The sequence below is a fragment of the Ischnura elegans genome, chromosome 6 (genome assembly GCF_921293095.1).
Source record: "Ischnura elegans chromosome 6, ioIscEleg1.1, whole genome shotgun sequence".
NCBI classification, from domain to species: Eukaryota; Metazoa; Arthropoda; class Insecta; order Odonata; family Coenagrionidae; genus Ischnura; species Ischnura elegans.
Window position 1 is genome coordinate 70,146,108 of NC_060251.1, and position 23,470 is coordinate 70,169,577.

General features: G+C 37.8%; 1 protein-coding gene across 1 annotated transcript; it reads right to left on the bottom strand.

Annotated features, from left to right (window-relative positions):
- Positions 1–9,960: 9,960 nt before the first annotated feature.
- LOC124160971 (endocuticle structural glycoprotein ABD-5-like) lies at positions 9,961–18,670 on the bottom strand. Its single transcript, XM_046537109.1, has 3 exons — positions 18,481–18,670; positions 13,485–13,603; positions 9,961–10,827 (listed from the first exon to the last, which is right to left on the bottom strand). Exons 1-3 carry the CDS (start codon positions 18,487–18,489, stop codon positions 10,641–10,643), a joined length of 315 nt encoding a protein of 104 aa, XP_046393065.1. The 5' UTR covers positions 18,490–18,670; the 3' UTR covers positions 9,961–10,640.
- Between the last annotated feature and the right edge of the window lie 4,800 nt (positions 18,671–23,470).

The window sequence follows — 23,470 nt, forward strand, 5'->3', positions numbered from 1 at the left end:
TAACCTGATTGGTTTGCTATTTTTGTGATTCATTTTCATTCCTCATTACTCACATTGTTTACTTTGTTGATTTAATAGTGCCTGTAAGCTTTTCACAGACTAGCTTATTGATAACTGATCTTAACACATTCAGCGCGGAGCACATCAATTGACGTGTTCTGCTGGCCGGGCTGGGAGCGCTTTCTCCGCCTCTGTACGTGACTAATATCCACTTCCCAGTCTTCCGCTTTTGTGCATGGCCTTCAGCAAGCTTTCCTCTTTCGACCCGTGTGCACTGTTTGTAAATAGCAGTATTCGAACAGAAGTTATGGTGTGAAAACCTCTCTCTATTTTTCTTTCTTATTTTATTGTCCGATTCTGAAGATTTTCATGAAAATCGGGCCCGCATTGAATGTGCTAAATAATCTTGAGTTCTTGACCACTGAAAAAAATTAAAGAGGTGATGAAATATTATATATTCTCAGGGGCAGATCCAGGATTTCTTTTTGGGGGTGCACAAGCAAGGCCGTATCCAGGATTTTGTTCTGGGGGGGGGGGCACAAGGATACTTCGTAATACAAAACGAAGGCAATGATAATGGGACCGTATTAAAAATATTGCATATCATAGGGGCACATAGGGTCATGTGCCCCTGTGCCCTCCCCTAGATCCGCCAACGTATATTCTGGTTGGGGTAGTGCACATCAATTCTGGTATGACGTATTCTCTTTTTATCGCATTGCACAAGGTATCCATGAGGATCTTCTCCCTCTTATGAAAAAGAGAATTAAGATATCTTTTGCTTGGGTCATTGGATGTTATTATTATAATATTGTACAAGTTACAAGTTGGCTATTTGCCAGGTAGCAGAGTTTAAGTAATGGAAATGGAATAAATGAAAATACATCACCATATTAAGACTAGATCAGGGAAACTAAAAATATTTAAAATAAATAATGAAATCAGTTTTCGAAGATAAATTTTTTGCAACTCTTCCTAAAAATCTTCACGTTGCTAGGATAGGGCTGAAACAGTTCTACAGGGAGTCTATTCCATTCATTAATTTTCCTGTTGAGATATGAGAATGCCTTTACATTGGCCGGGGACATACATCCCTCTCTTTCCACAAATATACTATTTTATCTTACCTGCTTTTCCACTCCTCCTCTTCTGTCTTTTTCATCACTTATATAATTGTTTATTTCCCAGTACTTCATCATATCTTACTGTATGTCCAATGTCCATATTTTACCAATTCTATCTACCATTTACATATACATATACTCATATCCTTTTAGATCCATGGTTTTATATGCCTTTTTCTCACCACAAGTGTAATTGGTTTCGCTTTAACTATTACTGTTTTAACTCTCTCCCACATTTCTTCTATAATTTTTGTGTCTCCCCCTAATTCCACATCCTCACACTTCTGCTTTTTTCTGAGCCTTTTGAAAATTACATTACATTTCATAAGAACTTACATACATATATTTGTGGTCCTAATCTGGACTCTTGATTGAAAATTCTGTCTTACCATGATATAATCAATCTCATAGCAACGGGTGAGAAGCCAAGGGGTACGAGTGATTTCTTTTTTCTAAACAGAGTTAGGTACAGAAATTAGGCATGGAAAACAAACCAGATGACTTAGATATTTGATATAGAGCAATTGATTTTCCACTCGATGTCAGCACAGAACAGAGACTCACTTGTATCCCTTGGCAACCAAGTTTTGTTGTATTTCTTCTAACAATTAACTTCACTCTGTTGAGAAAAAAATCACTGGCACCCCTTGGCTTTTCACCTCCTCATATCTTCTTGAATTCCTGACCTTCATGTCCAACCATGGTGTTGGAACTGTTTGTCGTTAAATAGCTTGTTTCTCGTGAAGAATTCTTCTGCTCTCCCTGGTTGCTTATCATTCCTGATCCAAATTTCTCTATTTCAATAGTCTCTAATTAAGTCCTCAAGTTCAAATGTCCCATCTTAAATGGTTTACTTGACTCAAAATTATCATTTATCTCATGCCAAATTCTTGAAATGCTTAGCAAATATGTATATAATTTTATTTCTTTTGGGAGTGTGGGAAACTTGAATTATGTACATTGGCTGAGGATCCATACAGTGATGACCCTGCTATGAGACCTATGAGTGGTGCAAAGTCATTAGATATGTCTCTATAATTTTTATATGATTGTGTCAGTGTATTTCAACCCTTCTCCTTTTAATGTTGCTATGAGTTCAAAGTCAGCAATAAATGCAGGGATGTGCAAAGTGAGGACAATGATGAGGGCGTGGAAGCTGGAAAATATTAAAAGGATAATGGATAAAGGTAGGATAGATATCCTAGGATTATGTGTTGTGAGGTGGAAGGCTGGTGGGGACTAATGGAGTGATGGGTATAGGGTTATATATTTTGGTGGGGAGGAAAGCCAGCAAGGGGTAGCTTAAGTATTAAACGGGAAGATGGTTAAGCGTGTGGTAGGTATAGACCAGATAAGCGATAGGATTCTGGTGGTAGAAATTGAGGCGTGGCCCACCAACCTTGTGGTGGTTCAAGTTTACATGCCCACTAGCAATCATAGGGAGGAAGAAGTAGATGAGGTGTATGAGCAGCTCAAGCAAATAATTAGAGAAACCCCGGAGAAAAATAATCTGTTAGTGATGGGGGACTGGAACACCTCAGTCGGGGAAGGGAGAGATGGACACGAAATAGGAGATTTTGGAATAGGAATGTGGAACGACAGGAGAGAGAAAGTGCAGAATTTTGCAGGAGAAACAAATTATTCATCACAAACTTGTGGTTTAATCATCTTAAAGGGTGAAGGTGCATATGGAATAGTCTGGGGGATATGGCGAGATATCAAATAGAGTACATCAGGGTAAGACAGAGGTAAGGGAATACATAGTGTGAAAACTCGCTGCTTTCCTTCAGCTGATGAGCATTCAGCCCACAACCTAGTGCAATTAACCATGGTTTCTTGTAATTGTTTGTAAACTACATATATAATGACAATTTTCAAATTTATCAAACCATTAGCATGATACTTTCATAATGCATGATTTCTTTTCATTTCTGAGTGCCTTTACATTGTCTTGAGTTGCTAAGTTATCTTCAGTATTGTATTTTTGAAAAACATTTAAGTCAACGTATTATCAAACTGTGCCATTATAGTGCCATATATTTCATTCAGAACTTCAGAAAACCACTGCTGCTGGCAAAAAAGTTTTGGCAGTGAAAATTTACCTTTTTTATCTTTTTTTTATCTGTATTTGGTTTGGCTTGGTCTTTAGTTTGGTTTAAAGTTTAACCATTGTGCTGAAGTAATACTTGGTCATGATAACAACCACATTTCAAATGGTGGAGACTCTGAAGCCTCAAAATATAGACAAATATCCCAAAACAAAGCCTGTGTTTTCATGAATTAGAAATTAAACTGACAGGAAATAGTACCTACATAATTGAGTGGCATCACGCCCTAGGAAAACTGCCAGTTAAGACATGCATTCTCATTCTGAGGGAGGGAATGATCTAGTACATAGGTGCATGCATCCAAACCTTGACATTACAACAAATTATCCATATTTCCAAATTATCCATTTGGTATACACAGATCTAGTCATATGCACATATGTACTTACTTTTGTAAATTAGTGCCTACTCTACTCCTGCTCAATGGGTACAGTACGACCATTGTTTGGATGGTCAAGTTGTCCATTTTCTCAGAGCTCAATTTTAACATTTGTAGGAATGAATCAATTGACCCATTGGAGAATTGGTATGCATTACATCAAACTGATGAAGTAAATCACCTGTGTGAAGGCGAAAGGGCAGGGTTATTAGCTAAATGTGAAACTACCAAAACGAATGGTTACCTGTAATGCCACTTCGTTTCTGTATTCATCATCATTGTTAGTTCAAAATCCAAAGATTATTTTGACACAGCTCTCGACTCAATTTTCCTATCTGCTAACCTTCTCATACTAACTCAATTATTTTATTTTAAAACCCTAGTAACCTGGCCGATGCAACTCTCTTGGGGATACCCTTTGCCCTTCTGTCTGTCCATTTTTCCTTCGAAGATTCTTTGTATCAGGCCATCATGTCCCATTAATAAGTTTTACTGCCAACCTCTTATCGTTTTTTTTAAGATGTGTCTTCTTTCCCACTCATCTTTGGACTTCCTCATTCATGGTTCATACCAGTCAGGGAAAAGTCATAGAAATAAAAATTGGGACTGGTACAAATTGCACGATAATTCCACAGAGAAAATATTATTCGCCTTGACTGCGATGGCAACCTAGATCTGGTGACTCAGTGAAGCTATCACCATGGCAAGTCCCAGTATACTTAAATTGGGTCAGGTAGTCGGAAAATTGTCAGAGAAATTTGGTTCTGGATAATCATAAACTCCATAGGTGCAGCAAAAGTACAAAAATTGTGGTTGAATACTCAGAGCATTGTTGCATTAGAGTGGTCAAGAGGGTATCGTGTTGTTTTCCTGGCTTTATGTGGATGGTTTAGTGCTGAATTGGTGCTTCTTGATTTAATTTCACTGAGTACTTTTTCTTTCTGGCTCAGAATGACTATCCATGAATGATAATATATCTACTGTAAAGGAAAACCATGCAAATCATCAAAAATTGCTGGCAGATTAGTCTGGGAGCCACTAAGGACTCTGAGGCTACATGCCTGGCTTTGATTGTTTGAACTATTAAGAACAGAAATCTTTCAAAGTTACACAGAGGACATTATGTTAGAGCCTCATTATGTTTCCGAGTTCAGAAGAAATAATAAAGCTGAGAGAGATATTTTGCCGAATGGTTAGGTACAGGAATTTGTTTCTCCTCTGAGCAATAATCAACTTCAATAAATGCTAGGTGGAACATAGCCGTCAAATTATTCCGACACACATCTCCTTTTCTTCTATTTTCTTTGTGAAGGCTTGATGCCCTAACACACCCATTAGATGCTTATTGAGGTGGCTTGCAGGGAAGTATGTACAGTCCAGCCGGCGCAATGACAGCGCAAAAAAGGAGGGGCAGCGAACCCTGCACCAGAACGGTTTGCAGCCAATTGCTGTCCCCCAAATGCATCTCACACCCTTGCCTAGTCATACAGCATTGTCACTTGCATTTGAACCACCAAAACAATCCATTTCTTCAAATCACCAAAGCAAGGGATTCTTCAAGGACTACCGATTCTTCCTTTGGGTCCTACAAGCTCGTCATACCTTCCGGCTCTTTTCTTCATGGAAGCCTTTTGTTTACATGTGACGTGGGTATTTCCCCTTCTTACCTGGCAACCTTGCCCCCTTCCCCGAACTAGACCCTTCTACCTGTCATTGGACAACTCTCGACGGCTGGACTCTAAATGTGTTCCTTGCTTTACTTTGTCTTGAATTTTTTATTTTTAAAAATTTTATTCTCAATCCACCGGATACAGCTCTTATTGGCCATATTATACCGGGGTATTCAGCATTTGTAACAAGTAAACGTACACGAACAACCATGCCCTGGACGGGGGAAACATACCCAGGCAGAACTGGGACCCACAACCTCTTGTTTGGCAGGCGAAGACGTTACCCCGCCGCCACCGAGGCTGGCATACGAAATCCTTACATATGACTGCTTTGCCATTGATGTGAAGTCTGAGTAATTTGAAAACTTGGAATAGAAATCAGAGAAATCAAAGATGGAAACATGGTATGAATCCTGTCATTATTTACTTTGTTGATCCATTAAATCTTCATCATTCTTTGATAGTACCACATTTCAAATGTGTACACTCTCATGCATTTCTGGGACTGTCAACCTCCATTTCTCAGTCCCATAAAGTAACATGCTCCATGTGTAGCAACTGATGAATTGTTTTCTTTCTTTTATGCTTGTATTCTCTGATGTGAACAATTTCTTCTTTCAGGAGGACGTCCTCTTTACCTGTACGTACTCTTCTAATGACAATTTCTTTCTTGTTTTGTCCATCACTGTTATTTGCCTTACTGGGTAGCAAAACTCTTTCACATCTTCAACATTTAGTTTTATTAGTTTAATGTTTGATGTTTTCTCCTCTCTTTTGCTGCATACTAATATTTCATGTTCCTTTTTGTTGATTTTCATCAAATATCTGGCCATTGTTTTTTCCATATTCATCAAAATTTTCTTCAAACAGTTCTCCATCCTGGCTATGACTGCTATGTTATCTGCAAATCCCATCATACTAATGCTTTCTCCTTTGTACTGTCCTTTTTGACTTTCATGTGCATTTATTTGCTTGGGGAATCTAACAATAGGTATCACTAAATCTAAAAACAATCTACAACACATTTTCATGCTACAATAGGGTGGTTTCCTATTATTTTTTTATTGCTTTAATCGAAAGATTATTACTCCTGGAATACGTATTTCACGCTTTTAGATTTTTAAATGACAACATCTATTTTTCGCGATTAAATGAAAAGTGAAAATTTTCAAGCGCGCGAAAACGCGGCGCTTAAGTATGAATGCCGGGAAATATCTCCGTACATCGTATTTCTGGTTCCCCCTCCTGCCCGGTGAGGTGACCTTAAGGCGAGGCTTAGCGCTGATACGTCGCAGGATGCTAGCGGATAGCTGAGTACCTTGCTGAATGGTAGCGCTTGGCTTAAAAAAGGTTTATTAATACCTTATCAAACGAAGAAAACTTTCCGAACTTAGCCAGTTTTAATAGGTGATTATTAAGACATGTTTCCCTGAGCTCTGTGCCTCATGCATGCATTGGTAACCTCAGACGATGTAAAACTCCTATCCTCTCGTGTAGAAACTAGGTCCCTGTGACGTCATGCGGAGTGGAATCGCATGGGCGCCAATCTGGCCTTTTTCAAATGAGGATAAAATTTGACCCTTGCCATTCGTCTAAACCGGTATTTCAAAAACCAAATAATTTGTGTATTTTGAATACACTAATGGTGGGTAACGAATCGCAATTAATGCCTTTCGTTTTCTTTGATGAAGGAAACTACCCTATTAAAGAAGAAGAAAAATTTCTTCAGATTCAATAGTGACAATTTTCTTGAAACAGTATGGTAATATTAGGATTAAAAATTTCTAAAGGATAATGACACTCGAAGTCTTCTCTACTCTTGAAGTCTACTGATTTAAAAATCACAGGCAAAGATATGCACATGGAATGTGCCAAGAGGCAACAGAAGATTTCAAGTAAACTACATTTTAGTGAAGCACAGATTTAGGAACCAGACAAAGGATTACAAAAGCTACCCAGGAGCAGAAGTTGACAGTGATCAGTGATTGCAAATGTTTTTAAGGAAAATAATATTTCTTCAAGCAAATAATTAAAAAAAAACTAATAAAGAGCTGTTACAGTTTCTTTCAAATGTTGATTCCATTCACCTTTTCCATGTTTGAAACTTACCTAGGTACAACTTGAACAACAATATGGCTTGCCACCCCCTAGTTTTGATCCTGAGTACGTCCTTGTCTGATGGAGAAATTTGTGGAAGATAAGGGGAAGAATGCAGGAGGCAACAATAGATGCTCTGGGGAGAAGAAAAAGCAATTTATCAAGGAAGAAGTCCAGGACCTCATAGAAGAAAGGAAAAAGTAAAAGTATGCAAAACCTGAAGGGCAGGCTTTCGATAAGAGGATAAAGAAAAAGATTTGTAGCAAAGCAAAAAAAAAAGAGAGGGGCATGAATGAAGAACCTATGTAAACCAATTGCAATGCTTTTTCTCAGCATTGTGCCTACTCCAGCATTACCATTTATATTGTGTGTAATCCCATAGCTTCCTCTCCTAAAGCCTTCCCCTTCTGACCACTTCATTTTGCTTATTCGATCATTATACGTTGTAGTTAATTTTTAATTTTACTATCAGTTTTTCTAGCCTTTCACAAGTCCTAAGCAATCTCATGTTCCATGTTCTTATAGGTACTCAGTATGCAATCACATTTGGCCTTGTACCCTCTCTTAAGTGGTCGTCACGTGGGATGTAAATGAGGGACATGTTTATTGAATATTTACTTGATAGAATGCCAACATGTCTTAAATTTATGGTTGGAGTAGCTGTGACTTTTCATGATATTAATGTGGGTGATTTCCCCTTGCCGTCCACACCACAGTGCTACGGCCATTAAAGTAAATGTTCTGTGGTGAAAAGAGTGTTGCTGTACCAGCCACTGTGGTCTCCTCCTTCTATCATATTTAATTTTAACAGATGGGAACTTCATCAATCTCTGCCATTTGTTCCAAATTCTTCTTTTCCTCAAAAGAATTTATAGAGTAGTTATCACCAACACATTCTTAAGTTCTATTTTCCCAGATTTTACCTTAGGTCTTGCTGTAGAATCCTTCTAATCTTAGGCAACTTTGAGAAAAAAATATGATAGCTATGTATTTAAGTGTCATATTTTTTATTACTTTCATATATATTTCATTTTATTTAAAGGGTGTTAATTTTTTAAAAATTCACTGTTAAGAGCGCATTGGTACAATGCAGAAATTTAATGTTTCATAATCAGTCCGTGCTTTTATTCAAATGGATTTGACCTCATTCAGCCTGGTAGTCTAGCAAGTAGTGTGCCTGGCTTCTCTTGAGTAACCCAGGTGAAACTTTTGGATGCCCCCGAAAGATCTGAGAGTGCATTATGGCCCAGGAATAGGAACTAGCCCCCACTATCCAAACTATGTTATTCATATGCTAGTAGCTTAGTCTGGGGAGAGCTCTGCCCTCACTGATCCAAACTAACCATGGATTGATATTTGGGTTGGTTAGGCATTTTTACAGATGAATTTTAATGTCTGCAATCCCTGTACATAACTTTTTTCATAAATTTTTAGCTTGTTCAATGATAAATGAGTGTTTGACTCGATGATTGAATTGGAAGAAAAGAGTGTCTGGAGCTCACTCTGAAATAACCCATAGGTATATCATTTCCATGCATATAGCATACATGGGGCCAATTCCTTGGAAAGAGTTTGATGATGTTTGCTTGCTGCCCTGCTGATAATATGAGGGAATTATGGACTCTAGTAGCTAAGTGGTGTCCTCAGTTGCTTTGTGAAGGCAGAGATCCTTTCTTCGAATCCTGGACCATGATTTACATATATTTGTGGCATTTTATATGCTTTTCATCACCATTAAGGAGGTTATCACTTAATGGGCGATCAAAGAAATCGACAAATGTGAAAAAAAAGAACAGTCGTCATAGACAAAGACTATGGAAGTATGATATTTATCATCGAATATCTTTCACATTGTTTTCTTTTTTTGATCCAAAAAGTTATATAAAAAACCCGTCCAACTTAAGCTGCTAATAAGTAAAATAAAAATTTTTCCACGGTGGAATCAAAATGTTGCTAGTTTTAGTTATGACATTGATTTTAAGAACCTAAGTTGTGAATGGAATATTTATTGAACAATGTTTGCTAATATTTATTTAATTCCTTAAACCACAATTTGTGAAGACATTGTGATTATAGGAATGAAATAAATATTTGGTTACTATTAAGTTTAAATTTAGTATGCTTGGAGCGGATTTTGAGCTCCTTGAGTAAAATTCTTGAAATAATGCGAGTTTAAGTCTGTGATATTACCATTCCTGTCTGATTGTCATGTTGTTCACCTTCGACGACGTAAACCTGGATGAGCCTTTGCGAAGGGGAAATGAGGTATTGTTTTGGGTGTTCATCACATACCATGGTACCTTGTTGGTTCGCAATACCTTGTGGTGATAATGTTTCTGAGGTCTAACATGCATAGACAAGTGGCTCTCAGATATTTGGCTTAGAATAACATTGTTTGTGAAGTCGATGAATTTGAAACTTACTTTGGAGAGCCATTTTAAAAATTAGCATCTTTTAACTTTTTCCAGAAATCATGGGGAGGCGCCTCACACCCTCCTTAATTTGTCACTGTAATTGCGACTGAGCTCATATTTTATTCTTTGTAAGCAACCAAGCGGTGAGGGTGAAATGAATCCCATATACAGAGTCATAGGGTCATGTTTAATGCACACAATTCACTCTTACATGCGTAATACAGTTTAAACCTTCCAAGGGAACAGTTTGCATCACTTCTGCTGCAACGCATGCCCTCTTTACACATCTGTAAGGCGGTGAGACATTTTTACTCACATTTCATTTACACGGTGGGTAATTACCATTGGCGCTGCGTTTAAGCCGACCAGGGGGAGCAAGCAATGTACAGCTGAGGTGCCTTCGAACTCTTAATTACATCTGTTGGCTGTTATACCATTCGTTAGAGATTTAAAGCGTGGGGCATGGCGTCCTGAAGTTGTTATGGAAAGAGGAAGAGGTGAGCGACACGGATATCGGCTTGGTTTGGTCGACTAATTGAAGGTCATCGATATTTTTTTCTTCTAGGAATCAGTGATGGTTATAACGTCCTAGGAGTTCAATTTTTTCTTTCTTTCAAACAGTCGATGGTGGATTATTTTATTACCCATTGCGAGTATAATTGAATTACACTGTTATTGTACCAATATCGACTGCATACATTTTTGAAATGGAAAGAGGGTGTCAAAAATCGGCCTTGTCTCGGTGTGGAAGCTGCTTTTTCGACGGTGTCTTCTAAGTGGTCTTATCCTGTCGCTCATCTCCCGGTATGGCGGTTTCTTTCGACGTGGGGCATTATGTCGTTGTCTCCTCACTTGGGCAAGTGCGCTCCTTCGGGTCTGTAACCATTCTCGTCCGCCACAAAGGTGACGGTGTACTCCTTGCCGTCATCGCCGATGTAAGTGAACGTTCCGCGGACCACCAGCGCTTCATTCTCCGTGCCAATGTTCTTGAGCTCGCCGTTCTCTTGTCTTGAAGTGCCATCGCTCTGGACGTATCTGGAAAAAAATTCCAAATGAAAATTATTAATAAAAATTCTTAAAAATCCCAAGTTTTTTTGTGCGAAAAATTTCAGAAGAAAAAATTCGTTCACCTTGTCGGAGATTCGAACCCGAATCCCTCGATTTCCGGCCGAGTGCTTTGTTGGAAATTTGTGGAATCAACCGAGCAAGACAAATCGAGTTTTTTTTGTTAGTATCAACTCGACATTTTGAAATTGCCCTCTAAATGTTATGCACCGCAAATTGCACAGAAAAAAAGCAGGAGACTTAATTGAGATTTTCAGACTAAACGTGACTTCAAATATGTCTGCTGCTCATCCAAGAGGCAAAAGTATCGTGTAGAAAGAATTCGTGATGTCTAATTGTAAACCTTAGGAAAGATCCATTCATGTTAGAGATAAGAATGGGAGAATTAGGAACTGCATTACCTCTACAAAATAATACTGCAAATAATTGCTCTAAATATTCAGCATTACAATTTAAACAGAAATGTATGACAGTGAGTTTTTCAATAAGATGATATCAGACGTCCCGATGAGTAGCTCTTGATGCCCATCTACGTATGGTTTATTCTTGGCTTCTTTAAGTGTTTTAATGAACCCGCGTTTGAAAATATATGTTCACAATCGTTACTGTTTAGCCATTTCTTGCGACGTAATTTTCCCTAAGGCCATCGTATAATCGTAAAGATATATAATATGATATATTTTTAATGTAATGAAAAAAAACATACTCCTTGGAATAAATATGGGATGAATTCTCCTCCTGTGCCTTTTAATGAGATTTGTAGGGTTATTATTGAGGTCTTTTAGATCACGTGGCCATGTTGTAGATCATGCCTGCAAGGTCGTAGCGAGTGAAAATTTTCAGGACTATATCGAAGGGGGAATACATTTCTGGGTACATCATTAGTAAGGGGCTCATGTGCGACAGTCTCTCAAACATTTCGTGGGGATTTGAAGCTCTAGTCCCCCCTCCTGCTCGCTATAGCCTAGTCTATGTTTGAACCAGATATTTAAAGTATCTCCCGCCAAATGTCGATTCGGTCGTTTCAGTAGTTTAATTTGTGGTTAAGTAATATTAAGACACCATTAAATGTTTAAGAAATTCCTTTGATATTTATATCTCTTCTCATAAACCCTGCGTTAGTAACTGTGATAGAGCTCATTCCTAAATTTTTTATAACGGTATCAAAAATACTTCTATGCAGGTTGAATTGGTCCATGGGCGTCCCATTCGAAGGGCGGAGTGCCGTTATACTAGAAATTCGCTCTAAACGGTTCTCAAGCACAGGGGCGCAGCTAGGAATTAAGGCTAGGGGGGTTTTAGGCGGGACTGAGGGTGTAGATTACGCGCCAGGGTAAGCGGGAGGTGCAGGGGACCTCCCCTATAAAATTTTTCAGGTAAATGGTTCAAAATGGTGAGTTTTACGGTCTTCTGATGGATATTTTATTAATATTTACACTATTCTATGAGTAATATTACCTAATCCAATTAAGTGAAATGGATAAAACTTAAAAAATTATCTGAGCTCTGGGGGGGGTTATATCCCCCAAAACTCCTCCTCCCCTCCATCCACTAAATGACGGTTATCGATGGTTACGGTAATATCGACGGTTTCAGACTTGGTTTAGTGGAAGGCATCCATGTTAGAAAACCTGTTGCACTTTTCACCACTCTATTTTTTGTTATTGTTTTTATTATTTTCATCACTATTATTAATAATTAGGTACCTATTCTAGCGGCCAAGATAGGTTTCAATAACGTAGTTAGGCTATCATCCCGGCCAGTCACACTTCCCATCTTGCAGTTCCCTCGTCAATGCACAATAACCCACTCCGTTTTATTCTATCTACATATCCTATTCTCTTCCTATCCCCGTTTGAACTTACTCAACATTCTTCCGTCTGTCAGTTTTCAACATCCCCTCCTCGCTAAGTACCCCCTCCATCCATACCTTCTGTCTCCTCTGTATCTCATCTAAAAGCTGCCTCTCCTCACCCACTATGTCCAGCACTTCGTCGTTTCTCTTCCTCTCCATTCACTTAATCTTCTCCATTCTTCGACACACCCACATTTCGAACTCCTCCTGTTTTTTTTCAGTCCTTCATTAGTGTCAACGTTTCCGCGCCGTGAAACGCTAGATCCAGATCAAAGTCTTCATTTACCTTGATCGATAGAATACAATAAAATACCCTGAAGATGTGTGGTAATATTCCCAGTAAAATCGAGAAAAGACTCGAAATAAAATGTTGGCTATGGAATCCTATCATCATCATATCTGATATTGAATTTTGCATTATCTTCTCGAGCGAGGTATCTTACCGAGGTCATCCGTAAGTGTATGGAAATGCGAACATTTTCTAGAAGAAAACTCATTTTCGTTTTACCTTCGTTGGAATTATGATTTTTTACCTTCAATGGTTGTCATCGATCAAGTCGTGACACAGTGTGGATTAGGATGATGTAGCAACAAGAGACCTTTGAAAATTTACCATTACTTTTTTGTGATTGGTGGATTTTAATTGCATTCCAAAGGGCTCATCCCGACTTGATGTCCTTCAAGTCCCGTCATCCGAGAGTGGCCTCCGGTAATGAAATGACTTATGACCTTTGGGGTGTGAGCGTGCATGACAGCGATTTTTATACCTTACCCAAAGTTATATCCGTTGATGCCAATGTTGTCGTTGGTGTAACTGGTTATGGTAACATCCTTAGGGTTTTGCGGCCGAGCCAAGGTTACTGCGATCAAGGCAGCGAAGATGATTGCACACTGAAAACAAAATGAACCTTCATAATTACATGCCCCCAAGATATATGCTCAATCTGGCAAAATAAGACTCAACAGGCCAAATTTAGTCGTTGCCGATGCTTTAATTCAATTAAAAGTAGATTTCCGTTATTAATTGTATTTTGAGTGGGCTAAGAATTTTGAATAGAGGATGGCGTGATGGGAAAATATTTTTTTCATTTTTAGTTCCATTCACGATATTGTCGCATCAAAGGAATGGATGCTCTGCGTATGAGAAGTGTAACCTCTCAATGACTTTCAAGGTATTATTTTAAATATTTTACCACAGCAAATTGGAATAATTACGATCGTAAAATAATCGTTTTTATTCCTAAATATTTTTGTAAAAAATAGCTGAAAAGTAATGTTTGCAGTGAATTTGCCGCATTCAAGTTATTCACGTATTTTCTTAATATCACCTCATCTGGAGGGGGTTTCTACTCATCTCCCGTGTTGTGTTAGTACAGAGCTTTTCTTTTCTTCCTGCCGGATTTGTAATTTCGATACCAGTTTCTATTCCATAATTATTTGAGGATTGCTGCGAGTTTTTTCCCATTATTATTTACAGCTGATCTCATTTTATTATTTCTCAATCGATGTATCATTACTTAATCCCAGTCTTATATTAACTGCATTGTGTTGCGTAAAAAGAAAGGCAAGTAATTTTTCGTTTGGAGGGTCACGCACTGCATTGTTCTTCTATATGTACTTCTTAGCCAAAATGTATTATCAGACTGCCTTTTAATACCTTGAGAGATCTTTCCAACTCGGCGTATCATTGTGATTTGCATTTGAATGAAGACGTTTCTTAATGTGGTTTTTAGCGAGAAATTAACTGAGTTCCTATTGCACGATCAATATGTCCTTTACCTTTGTAATACGGCGCCAACTGTTTTTCTAGCAATTTTTTCGCGAAGTACGAGAATGCTCTCGTACTTCTTTTGCTAGGATATCGATAATGAGCTCTTATTATTTTTTTTCGATAATTGAGATGTTGAGGTTGAAATGTGTGTCTTATCAACCAGAGGCGCCGACTCCATGGGGCCTGAAGGGGTCCGAACCCCCTCAAAAATTCGTTATGGGTGTGAGGAAATAATGTGTCAGGCTTGTCGATTTTCCCCGGAGTGTCCAGATATCGAGATTCGAGTTATCAGGATACTAATGTTGATCATATGACTCTTCTAAAACGCTTAAAAAACTTAAAACTCACTACTTATAAAATTTCCCGGGGCAAGATCCCCGATTTGGGCCCCCCCAATATTTTTTGTAAGTCGGCATCCCTGTTGTTAACGCTTTGCCCGTCTTTTGTGTATTTATGCGACCTTGACTATTCGCGTGTGTGACTATTATGCTTGCACATTGTGAGACCTTCACCAGTAAATAAATGTTTCAGTGGATTAATTATCCTATTAATCACGGGTTACAAATGTTTAGAAACTAATTTTTCATCACCAGGTTGGGCAAAGCCATCGAAAATGGCCGTTTTAATAATTAAGTGTCCCCCCCTTTAATTGATTTTTCGACGACAATATTTATTGGAAGCAATTTGGAATTTAATTGTGCTTTGGTCTTCGAAAGCAGAATGTAATAATGGTTAATTGGCTTTTATAAAGTTCTACTCTTAAGTCAACGTTTTAACCTTGAATTCGTATCCTGTTGAGTTTTTTGATTTCTTTGTCTCTCTGAGAGCCGTGATGCCAGAGACCTAATGATGGGAATGTTGACATTTAAACCTGGCAATGGATGAATTTACTCCCGCGACCAATGACAGGGAAATAAAAATGAAAAAGTTTAAAACCTCAACTTGGGTGAGGGAATTTTGTCATATTGCAAAATATTGAAAATCCTTGCTTGATTCATATTGACTCCATGCGCTTTATCTCATTTCCATGGGTTTGAATGATTACATGATTTCAATCAATTAACACCTGTGATTTCAATTGCTCTATATCTTCCTTGTTGTCCTGGCTAATCTTGTAGCACTAATTGTTAAAGTGGCTAAAATTTTCATACTATGGACTCTTTTTGACCTCTTAGGTTTTATATGGACCTATCTTCTTGTCATACTATTCTACCAAAGTCTAGCGAAGCGAAATCAAATAATTTCCGTGTAATAGGTGAAACTAATTGCTCATTGAATTGTTACTTCAAGGTTATTCAAGGTTTTGATCGTTTTGTACATTTTCTGACACATGGTAGATAATTATTATTTTCGTTTGCTAAAGTACTAGATACAACTGATTTTTTTGTGTAAATTGGGAGTTTCGAATTCTATTTAGCTCGTAAGTCGATCCCATGTCAATGACTGCAGCAATTATGATCTTATTCATCCTTAGGACTAATTTCTAGGAAACCCTGAAAACTGATCCTCCATTAGGACAGTAATTATTGGTATGGTAAGTCACGCACTACACCGTTCTTCTGTATGGACTTTTTAGCCAAATTACCAGAACACCTCTTGATATCTCTAGAGTCTTCCCAACTTGCGAAATACGGATATATTGCCTTTCTGCGCGTGCTTGAAATATTTCGAGGTAAATTCACTCAATATTTAATTGTATAAAAAAAAGATAATCCCAAAATTTTTTACTAGCGATGTTTTGTATGAGGTGACTTTGTCGATCAACGTAATAAATGGAGATCCTCTGGTTCATATTCACGTAGGAGCAGGAGAAAATCATCACCTCCAAGTTATCATGTGTAAAATCCAACTCTGAACACTTTTTGGGAAATCTCTGCTGGCTTAGAGAAAGAAACCGTTCTTCTACCCTTTGTAGATGGCTCTGCCAAGTGGTAGCTCTACCATCGCTTAAACTATAAATCTCGGGCCGTAATCCTGTAGAAAGAGGCCTAATAACAAATTTTAGGCTGTTTTTATTTCGGAAGCTTATGTCATCTGGAAGGAAGTTCAAAGACTTAATTGAACTAATACTAGCATTATTGAAGCATGTTACTAGAAAACGATAGATATTGGGATGATTTTTCGTGGATTTTAATAATCTTGGTCCGTGAAATGAATTCGGCGTAGAAAGTACTGTTAACGTAAATGTATAAAATCATATTTACTGTTTGAATTATTCCGGTATCAAGTCGAGGTGAATAATCCTTTCATACTTCTGCTGTTAACATTTGTGAATTTAGATTTGTAAATTATTAGGGGCAATGTAAATTCCGAACAGATTTTCGTTTAGAGTATCACGGAATCGTACAATTTAGAAATAATTTTGAAGGATATGTCTGCGATTGAAAACGATATGAATAAAGTTTTGCGGCTATCATATAAGGGTATATGTTTTGTCTTTAAGTAAAATGATAATGTTAACGAAATGTTTATGTTTTTAGTGACGTCAATAAATAACTGGTACAGCTCAAGGAATCGTATATTGGAATAGAGCTCGCAGTATCTAGAAGCCTATGAAGAGGGTCACCACCGTAGTTGCAAAACAAAGTCCTACGGTCCGGGAATTTTGAAAAATATGCATCTGAAAGTGGCGTTTTTACGCCGTTCTAATAATTTAGTTCTCTTTGTACTTTATGTTTTCAAGCGATGTCGTTAACATTTTTTTAAAGCTTTGTTCAAAAATTGGAGGAGAGGGTTACAACCCTTAAACACACCCCCATTTTTAAGGTTTTGCCTCATATTCACATACAAAACAGGGGTTGTGTGGCATTACGATTCTAAAACAAATTTTGAACGATTTTGCAATGATTATGCATTTATGGAAAACTATTTCCTGTGTTATGAAGAATGGAGTTAAATCACAATTTTTCAAACAATATAAACAATCGCAGTGAAGATTTCTGGGGTTTTACGCCGGGTAAGGTCCTCTATATAACTTTCTAGTTTAGAAAATATGGAGAATATTACCCGCTGTGAAATGCCAGGAATAATCTCTACTAAAGCCGCCGGGAAAAAACCAGACAGTGGCAATATAATTACTCAGTGGCAAGAAGTTAGCAGCTGCAAATACCTCATAAGGAAAAATATGTTATCCGTCTTGGATTCGAACCAAGATCATCGGAATGTGCGCGGAGTTATAATGCCTGTTGAGTTACCCAGGCGTCTTATTCCCCTTTGGATTTTAGGTGGCTTTGGAGGACGGAGTGGTTTCGAATTTCGAGAGCCTAAGAATACGCGCTTGACAATTTTGATGAAATAGCCTTTCAGTTGAAAAAGTCACTCGGGGTGAATCCTAGGGATCCCGGTTCGATGTAGATAAAGGCGAATGCTTAATTCCTAGTTGGTTATTTCGCACTTCAAATCTCCTGGGCCCCACACGAGCTCATTCGATTTTAGCATGAGGCATCCGCAAAACGCTGTAGTTGTTAGCATCATTTTCGTAATGTGTCCTAAAATTTTAAAGGTACGATATCCCATCCTAATTGGCATTAATGCCTAAAATTTTTTTTAGATAAAAGTAACATATTAAAACAGCCATTTAATGAAATTTATACGCGCTCTATCGAAAAATAATACCTAAATAATGCAGTTTTCACAAAAACTCTTATTCTGCTTCTTGGTGAGGCACAATATGAAATTTGTCAAAGCCGTGATTTCGCACTCTTGCTTTGGATGCTAAAAGGCAAAGTTTCCGATCTATAACGTTGACTAAACTAAAATTTTTTGACATTCGATATACCCCACAGTACATCCTGTTTTCGCAATGTATTTTTACCGCAAGGTCCCCAGAGAATATGGAAAATCACTCTAATGCCAACTTTTCGAATGCTATGACTAATTTTATCCACCGTTACTTTAACTCACGGGAGGAAGGCTTGTATATCGATGCTTGGGACTGTAAAATGCGTTGCAGAGTCCCAAACATCGGTGTCTCTTTGGAGATTTTCGTTCTACTCACCAGCTTCATGATTGAGCAGTCCTTTCGGAGGTGATGACGCGTTGAGCAAAATCCGTAAGTGCAGAGTGGCTGAGTGAGACAAGTGTTTGGAGACGGTCGGCGGAATCCGTAGTATATATAGTGGAGGCCTCGGGGGGCAACCCCCGGGGGTGGCGGCGGTGGAGGCCGGACGCACGCCTCGGAGGCGGGGGGAGGAATATGCGCTCCGGGTGTGGGTGGCGGTCCATTCTCCCTCCTTATAATATCATCATCATCATCGTCAGATTCGCGCAGAGGGATGGAGCTCGTGTGTGCATTGAGAGGAGTGGGGGGTTGGTGTGGGAGGGTGGGTTGGCCGTGGGGAAGGGGTTTTCTGAAGTGTGGAGGGAGATAATGGATAGCGGATTTGAGCTCATCTTCACTCACTCCCGGACTGACTTTGTGCTTGGACATGCCGAAGAAGGTTGCGAGAAGTCCGGGAAGGCGGTCTGTCTTCGCACAAATTTTCACTCTTCGCATCATATCGATTGTTGACGACACGAAAATTAAAATAGAGGATCCTTAGGTCGGCGCACCGTGGGGCAAAATACTTAAAAGGTGGTCAAATTGGGTAAATATCATGATATCTGTTTGAAAGCTGGAATAAAACAGTTTTTGAGGTCACTAATTCTGAATATGATTGTGAAAGACAAAAAAAATAATTTTTTGCGAAAAACAGGATATTTTGTAATTGTATTTTATGTCCATTATAAAGGGAGGATATTTTTCAAGATACTAGTTTACGAATATGAAATTGATTCTTTAAAAATTACTCTTTCCCGAAATACATCGCAAAGTTTTTCGCACAAGTTTTCACTTGTAGCATAATATCGATTGTTGACGACACGAATATTAAAATAGGGGATCCTTAAGTCGGCGCACGGTAGGCCCAAATTCTTAAAAGGTGGTCAAATTGAGTAAATATCATAAAATCTGTTTGAAATAAAGAATTTTTTCAACTTTAATTTTTTTTAAATTTAAGGAACAGTTTTTGAGGTCGTTAATTCCGAATATGATAGTGAAATATAAAGAAAAAATATTTTTTGCGAAAAACATAGGATGTTTTTGTAATTGTAACTTATGCCCAGTATAAAGGGGGAATATATTTTTTTAAGATATTAGATTACTAATATGAAATTGATTTTTTAAAAATTATTCTTTCCCGAAATACATCGCAAAGTTTTTAGACAATCGAATTCGATAATTTTATGCAATCGCTGAGTGAGTGATTGCATAAACGATTGCTCGCGAAGGCGACAAAACTAAAATCTATTTCTATAAAGTAATAAACTAACTCATAAAAGGAAATAATAGCGGACAAGCCATCGGCGTACCCTGGGAGACACCTACAAGTCCGGTACTAGGCCCGTATGGACTTTTTTTTAAGGAATTTAACACAAGTCGTGTGTTACCTAACCTTGTATGTATTAGGTTACCAGAGTTTTCAAGCTTGAGTAACTTTTTGCTTTGCGGAGTATATGCATAATTTTCTATGATGTTCTCATCTTTATGTCCTATAAAAATATGTGACGCTGAATTCATGTGAAAACGTATTTGTGAATTTTTAAGCATTCATACAATAATTCTCTTGGTTTTTTACTGAGAAAATAACTTCTCCGTATGGGTAGAGTAATTTTTAATTCAAGTGTCAGATGTCCCATATTCCTTGCCAAGTATACGCTGTGAGTACGTATTGGCATGTTTAAGTTTCTGGTCGTCACACGTGCCACGGATTTAAGCATGAAAGGCATCAGTATCAAGCGTCAAGGACCTTGTAATCGTTAAAAAACGAATCTCGGTTCTGGTAGATAAACTTCACGGTAGTTACGGAGAATCTTTCTTCGTCCGAAGGCCCGTTTATTGATGTAAGAATGTGCCATGTTACATTGAGTGGTAGTGAACCAGTGGCAGGGGTAAATATTCGGAAGAATATTTGCCGCTTTCGAATGTCTACCTGTTAAGGCTAATGATTTTTCCTCTGCCGAATTTTCGAATTTTAAACGCACTTGTAGGTGTCTCCCAGGGTACGCCGATGGCTTGTCCGCTATTATTTCCTTTTATGAGTTAGTTTATTAGTTTACAGAAATAGATTTTAGTTTTGTCGCCTTCATTACTCCCATACAGCTGAATAAGCTTCATTAATTTTTTGGTGTTAATTCAAGAGACAGGCGCATATCCAGAAATTTGCTCCGAGGGGTTCTTGGTTATTAAACGGGTTGTATGCATTGATTTTTTGTTGTAAATTCGTGCTCATCGGAAAAACATATATTTCAATAAGTCAGGTATACATATTGCGTTTGCGTTATGCTAATAGTTACATTAATCGCTATTTTTTGGTTGGTATAAAATAACTTGCGATGGGAGAAGCAAGAAAGAAATGATCAGCGGAATAGCCTAGGCGAAGAGAGCATTGCAACGAAAGTAATATCTACTTACAGCAGGAAATTTGAACATAGAAGTTAGGAAACAGCTTATCAGAGCTTAAATTTAGAGTATGTTTAAGTGTAGGGGACTTCATTATGTAGTGCTGCAGAAGAAGGATGAGGATCAAATGGTTCGATCAAGTAAGTTAAAAGGAAGTCCTGCGAAGAGTAGGAGAGAAGAGAAGCCTCATGAAATCCCTGGCAGGAAGACGGAGCAATCTTATAGGCCATGTCCTGACCAAGACAATTAAGACCTGATTAGGACAATTGTTAAAGGACAAGTGGATGGTAAGAACGGAAAAGGAAGACCTCGAACAAAATATATCGTAACAGGTAAAGAAGGATATGAAAGTGAAGAAATACGTTGGAGTGAAAAGATTGACTGATAGGAGAATTGAGTGGAAGATACTGCGTCAACCAATCTTAGGATTTTTGACCAATGACGATGAGATAGTGAAATGTAACTATATCGCTGAATGTAGCGTCTGGATAGATTGCCTTGGTCTTCTCAGCAGATGTATTGCGGATGGTCGCCTCAAGAGAAAAAAAATTCGGGGGATTCGAATCCTCCAAAGCAAAATATACATGAAAAAGGTATCTATGAACTCTCCACGAGTTTTAACTGCAAAAGTGTAGCTTTAGCTCAACATTACGGCATCAAATTTGAAGTTGCGGGGAAATTGGTAGGATTTAAAGGGATTCCATTGCACCCGAGATGAAATTACCTACTTCGTATGCATCGTGATGCAATGTTTTGGGTCATGGAGAAGTGTTTGAAAAAGTTATTCTCCTCTTAACTCTCCTTTCGCTTTGCAGCAATCCGTACGAGTGGCATCTTCACAAGATAATGGGGATTTCGCCATTGAATTTGAAAATTTGTGAGGTAACGTTGGTAGAGTGGCGCGAATATGGTGCGTTTTTTGTTATTCTGAGAGATCTTAGATGTTTATATGGTTCATGCACTCATTATATCATTCAATGAAAATGGTTTCCTTGGATTTTCTATCTTCAGAATGTCAGCAACTGTCCTTTTTATATTTTAAGTGGATAAACATCTCTTTTAAGGACTAATTTTTCAATTAGTAACGAATTAATAATGAAAAAAAGAAATAAGTTAGCTAAATATAGGTGTACTTTAATTTTAATCCAAAGATACATTTCACTTTGTATGCGGTATATAAGCTCCGTTAAAGGTATCGGAAAACCATTTATTTCAAGGAAATGTGTTTTAACTCATGTATACACTTATTCAAAAGGTTATATGTCTCGATTTAGTTACAATAATACCATATTGATAAATACTACCTTTAATCAAAAATGCCAGTGAATATCCTCTTCATGTTAGGGAAATGAAGGATACTTAAATATTCTTTCCTCTAAAGAATACTTAATATTTGGCTTTACAATAGGGTGCTTATCCATGGTGAAAGAAAAGTTAATCTTTCACAGAATTAATTTAGGTATATTAATTACGACTTTCACTGATTTTCTACTTCCTAGTGGTTCTTTCACATTGAGGCATTGTTTCCTGCGTTTTTTTTGCAAGTCCAGAAAAGGACTTCATATAATACAGAATATCATACAGCGACGATATGGGTACAAATATGATCTCCATCAAATTTTGTCTAACGTAAAATTATCCAGAATACCTTGTACTACTCGCAGCAAAGTTGGCGCGTGAATATGCAAACACTGTAGCATTTAAAAGCATTTCTGATTCCCCGTCGATGACGTGAAGTAATTCTTTTTTGACTGAATTTTTTAAAGTTTTTCATGCAACAAACCAAGCGCATTTTTCTGTAAACGACCGAAGTTAGCGATAACAAATAATATGAATCCAGTAGACATAGTGGATTTTCGAATTCTTATTGATTTTGTCTACAAGTACGCTAGTGTTTGACCGACAATTGCTCTATTTTCCGTTGCTGTAAGAGTCTGGAATTCCAATTGGAATGCATCAATAGATTATTATATGATTACTATTATGAGAAGAGAGTAAAAATTTTATTCGAACATCGTACTATTCTACTCATCGCACGTATTCGTATGAACTCATCGTATCGTATTGTTCAACGTATAGGTTTTTACAAAAGAGAAACATCTCGCCTAATAATGATTGAAATTTATTATTATTTTTAAGGATCATGGTATTCTTTTCCACCGAAAATTTGTCTACAGACACTCTCATTTCGCTGGTAGTTGGGTTCTATATGGCAAAAAATGCTCAATTCCATCTGTATTTATAAAAGCTTATCGTTCATCATAATTTTCTCATGAACATGACATGATGACGAGTGTATCTCACGAAATTTTAGTTCCGTCGAACGAAGATCGTTTCGCAAATGTGTAACAAACCTAATACGTACATAGATATTATTGATTAAAAAGTCGTGTTCTGGATTTTCTAAGTCACTGTGTATGCGAGCTACGATCGTTAAGTGGTGATAATTTGAGCTCATATGCGATTATAACTATAGTTAGAAGCTTATGGTGTTGATGAATGGCGAGTAGTGATCGGATGGCAGCCATTGAAGGAGGAAAAATGGAGT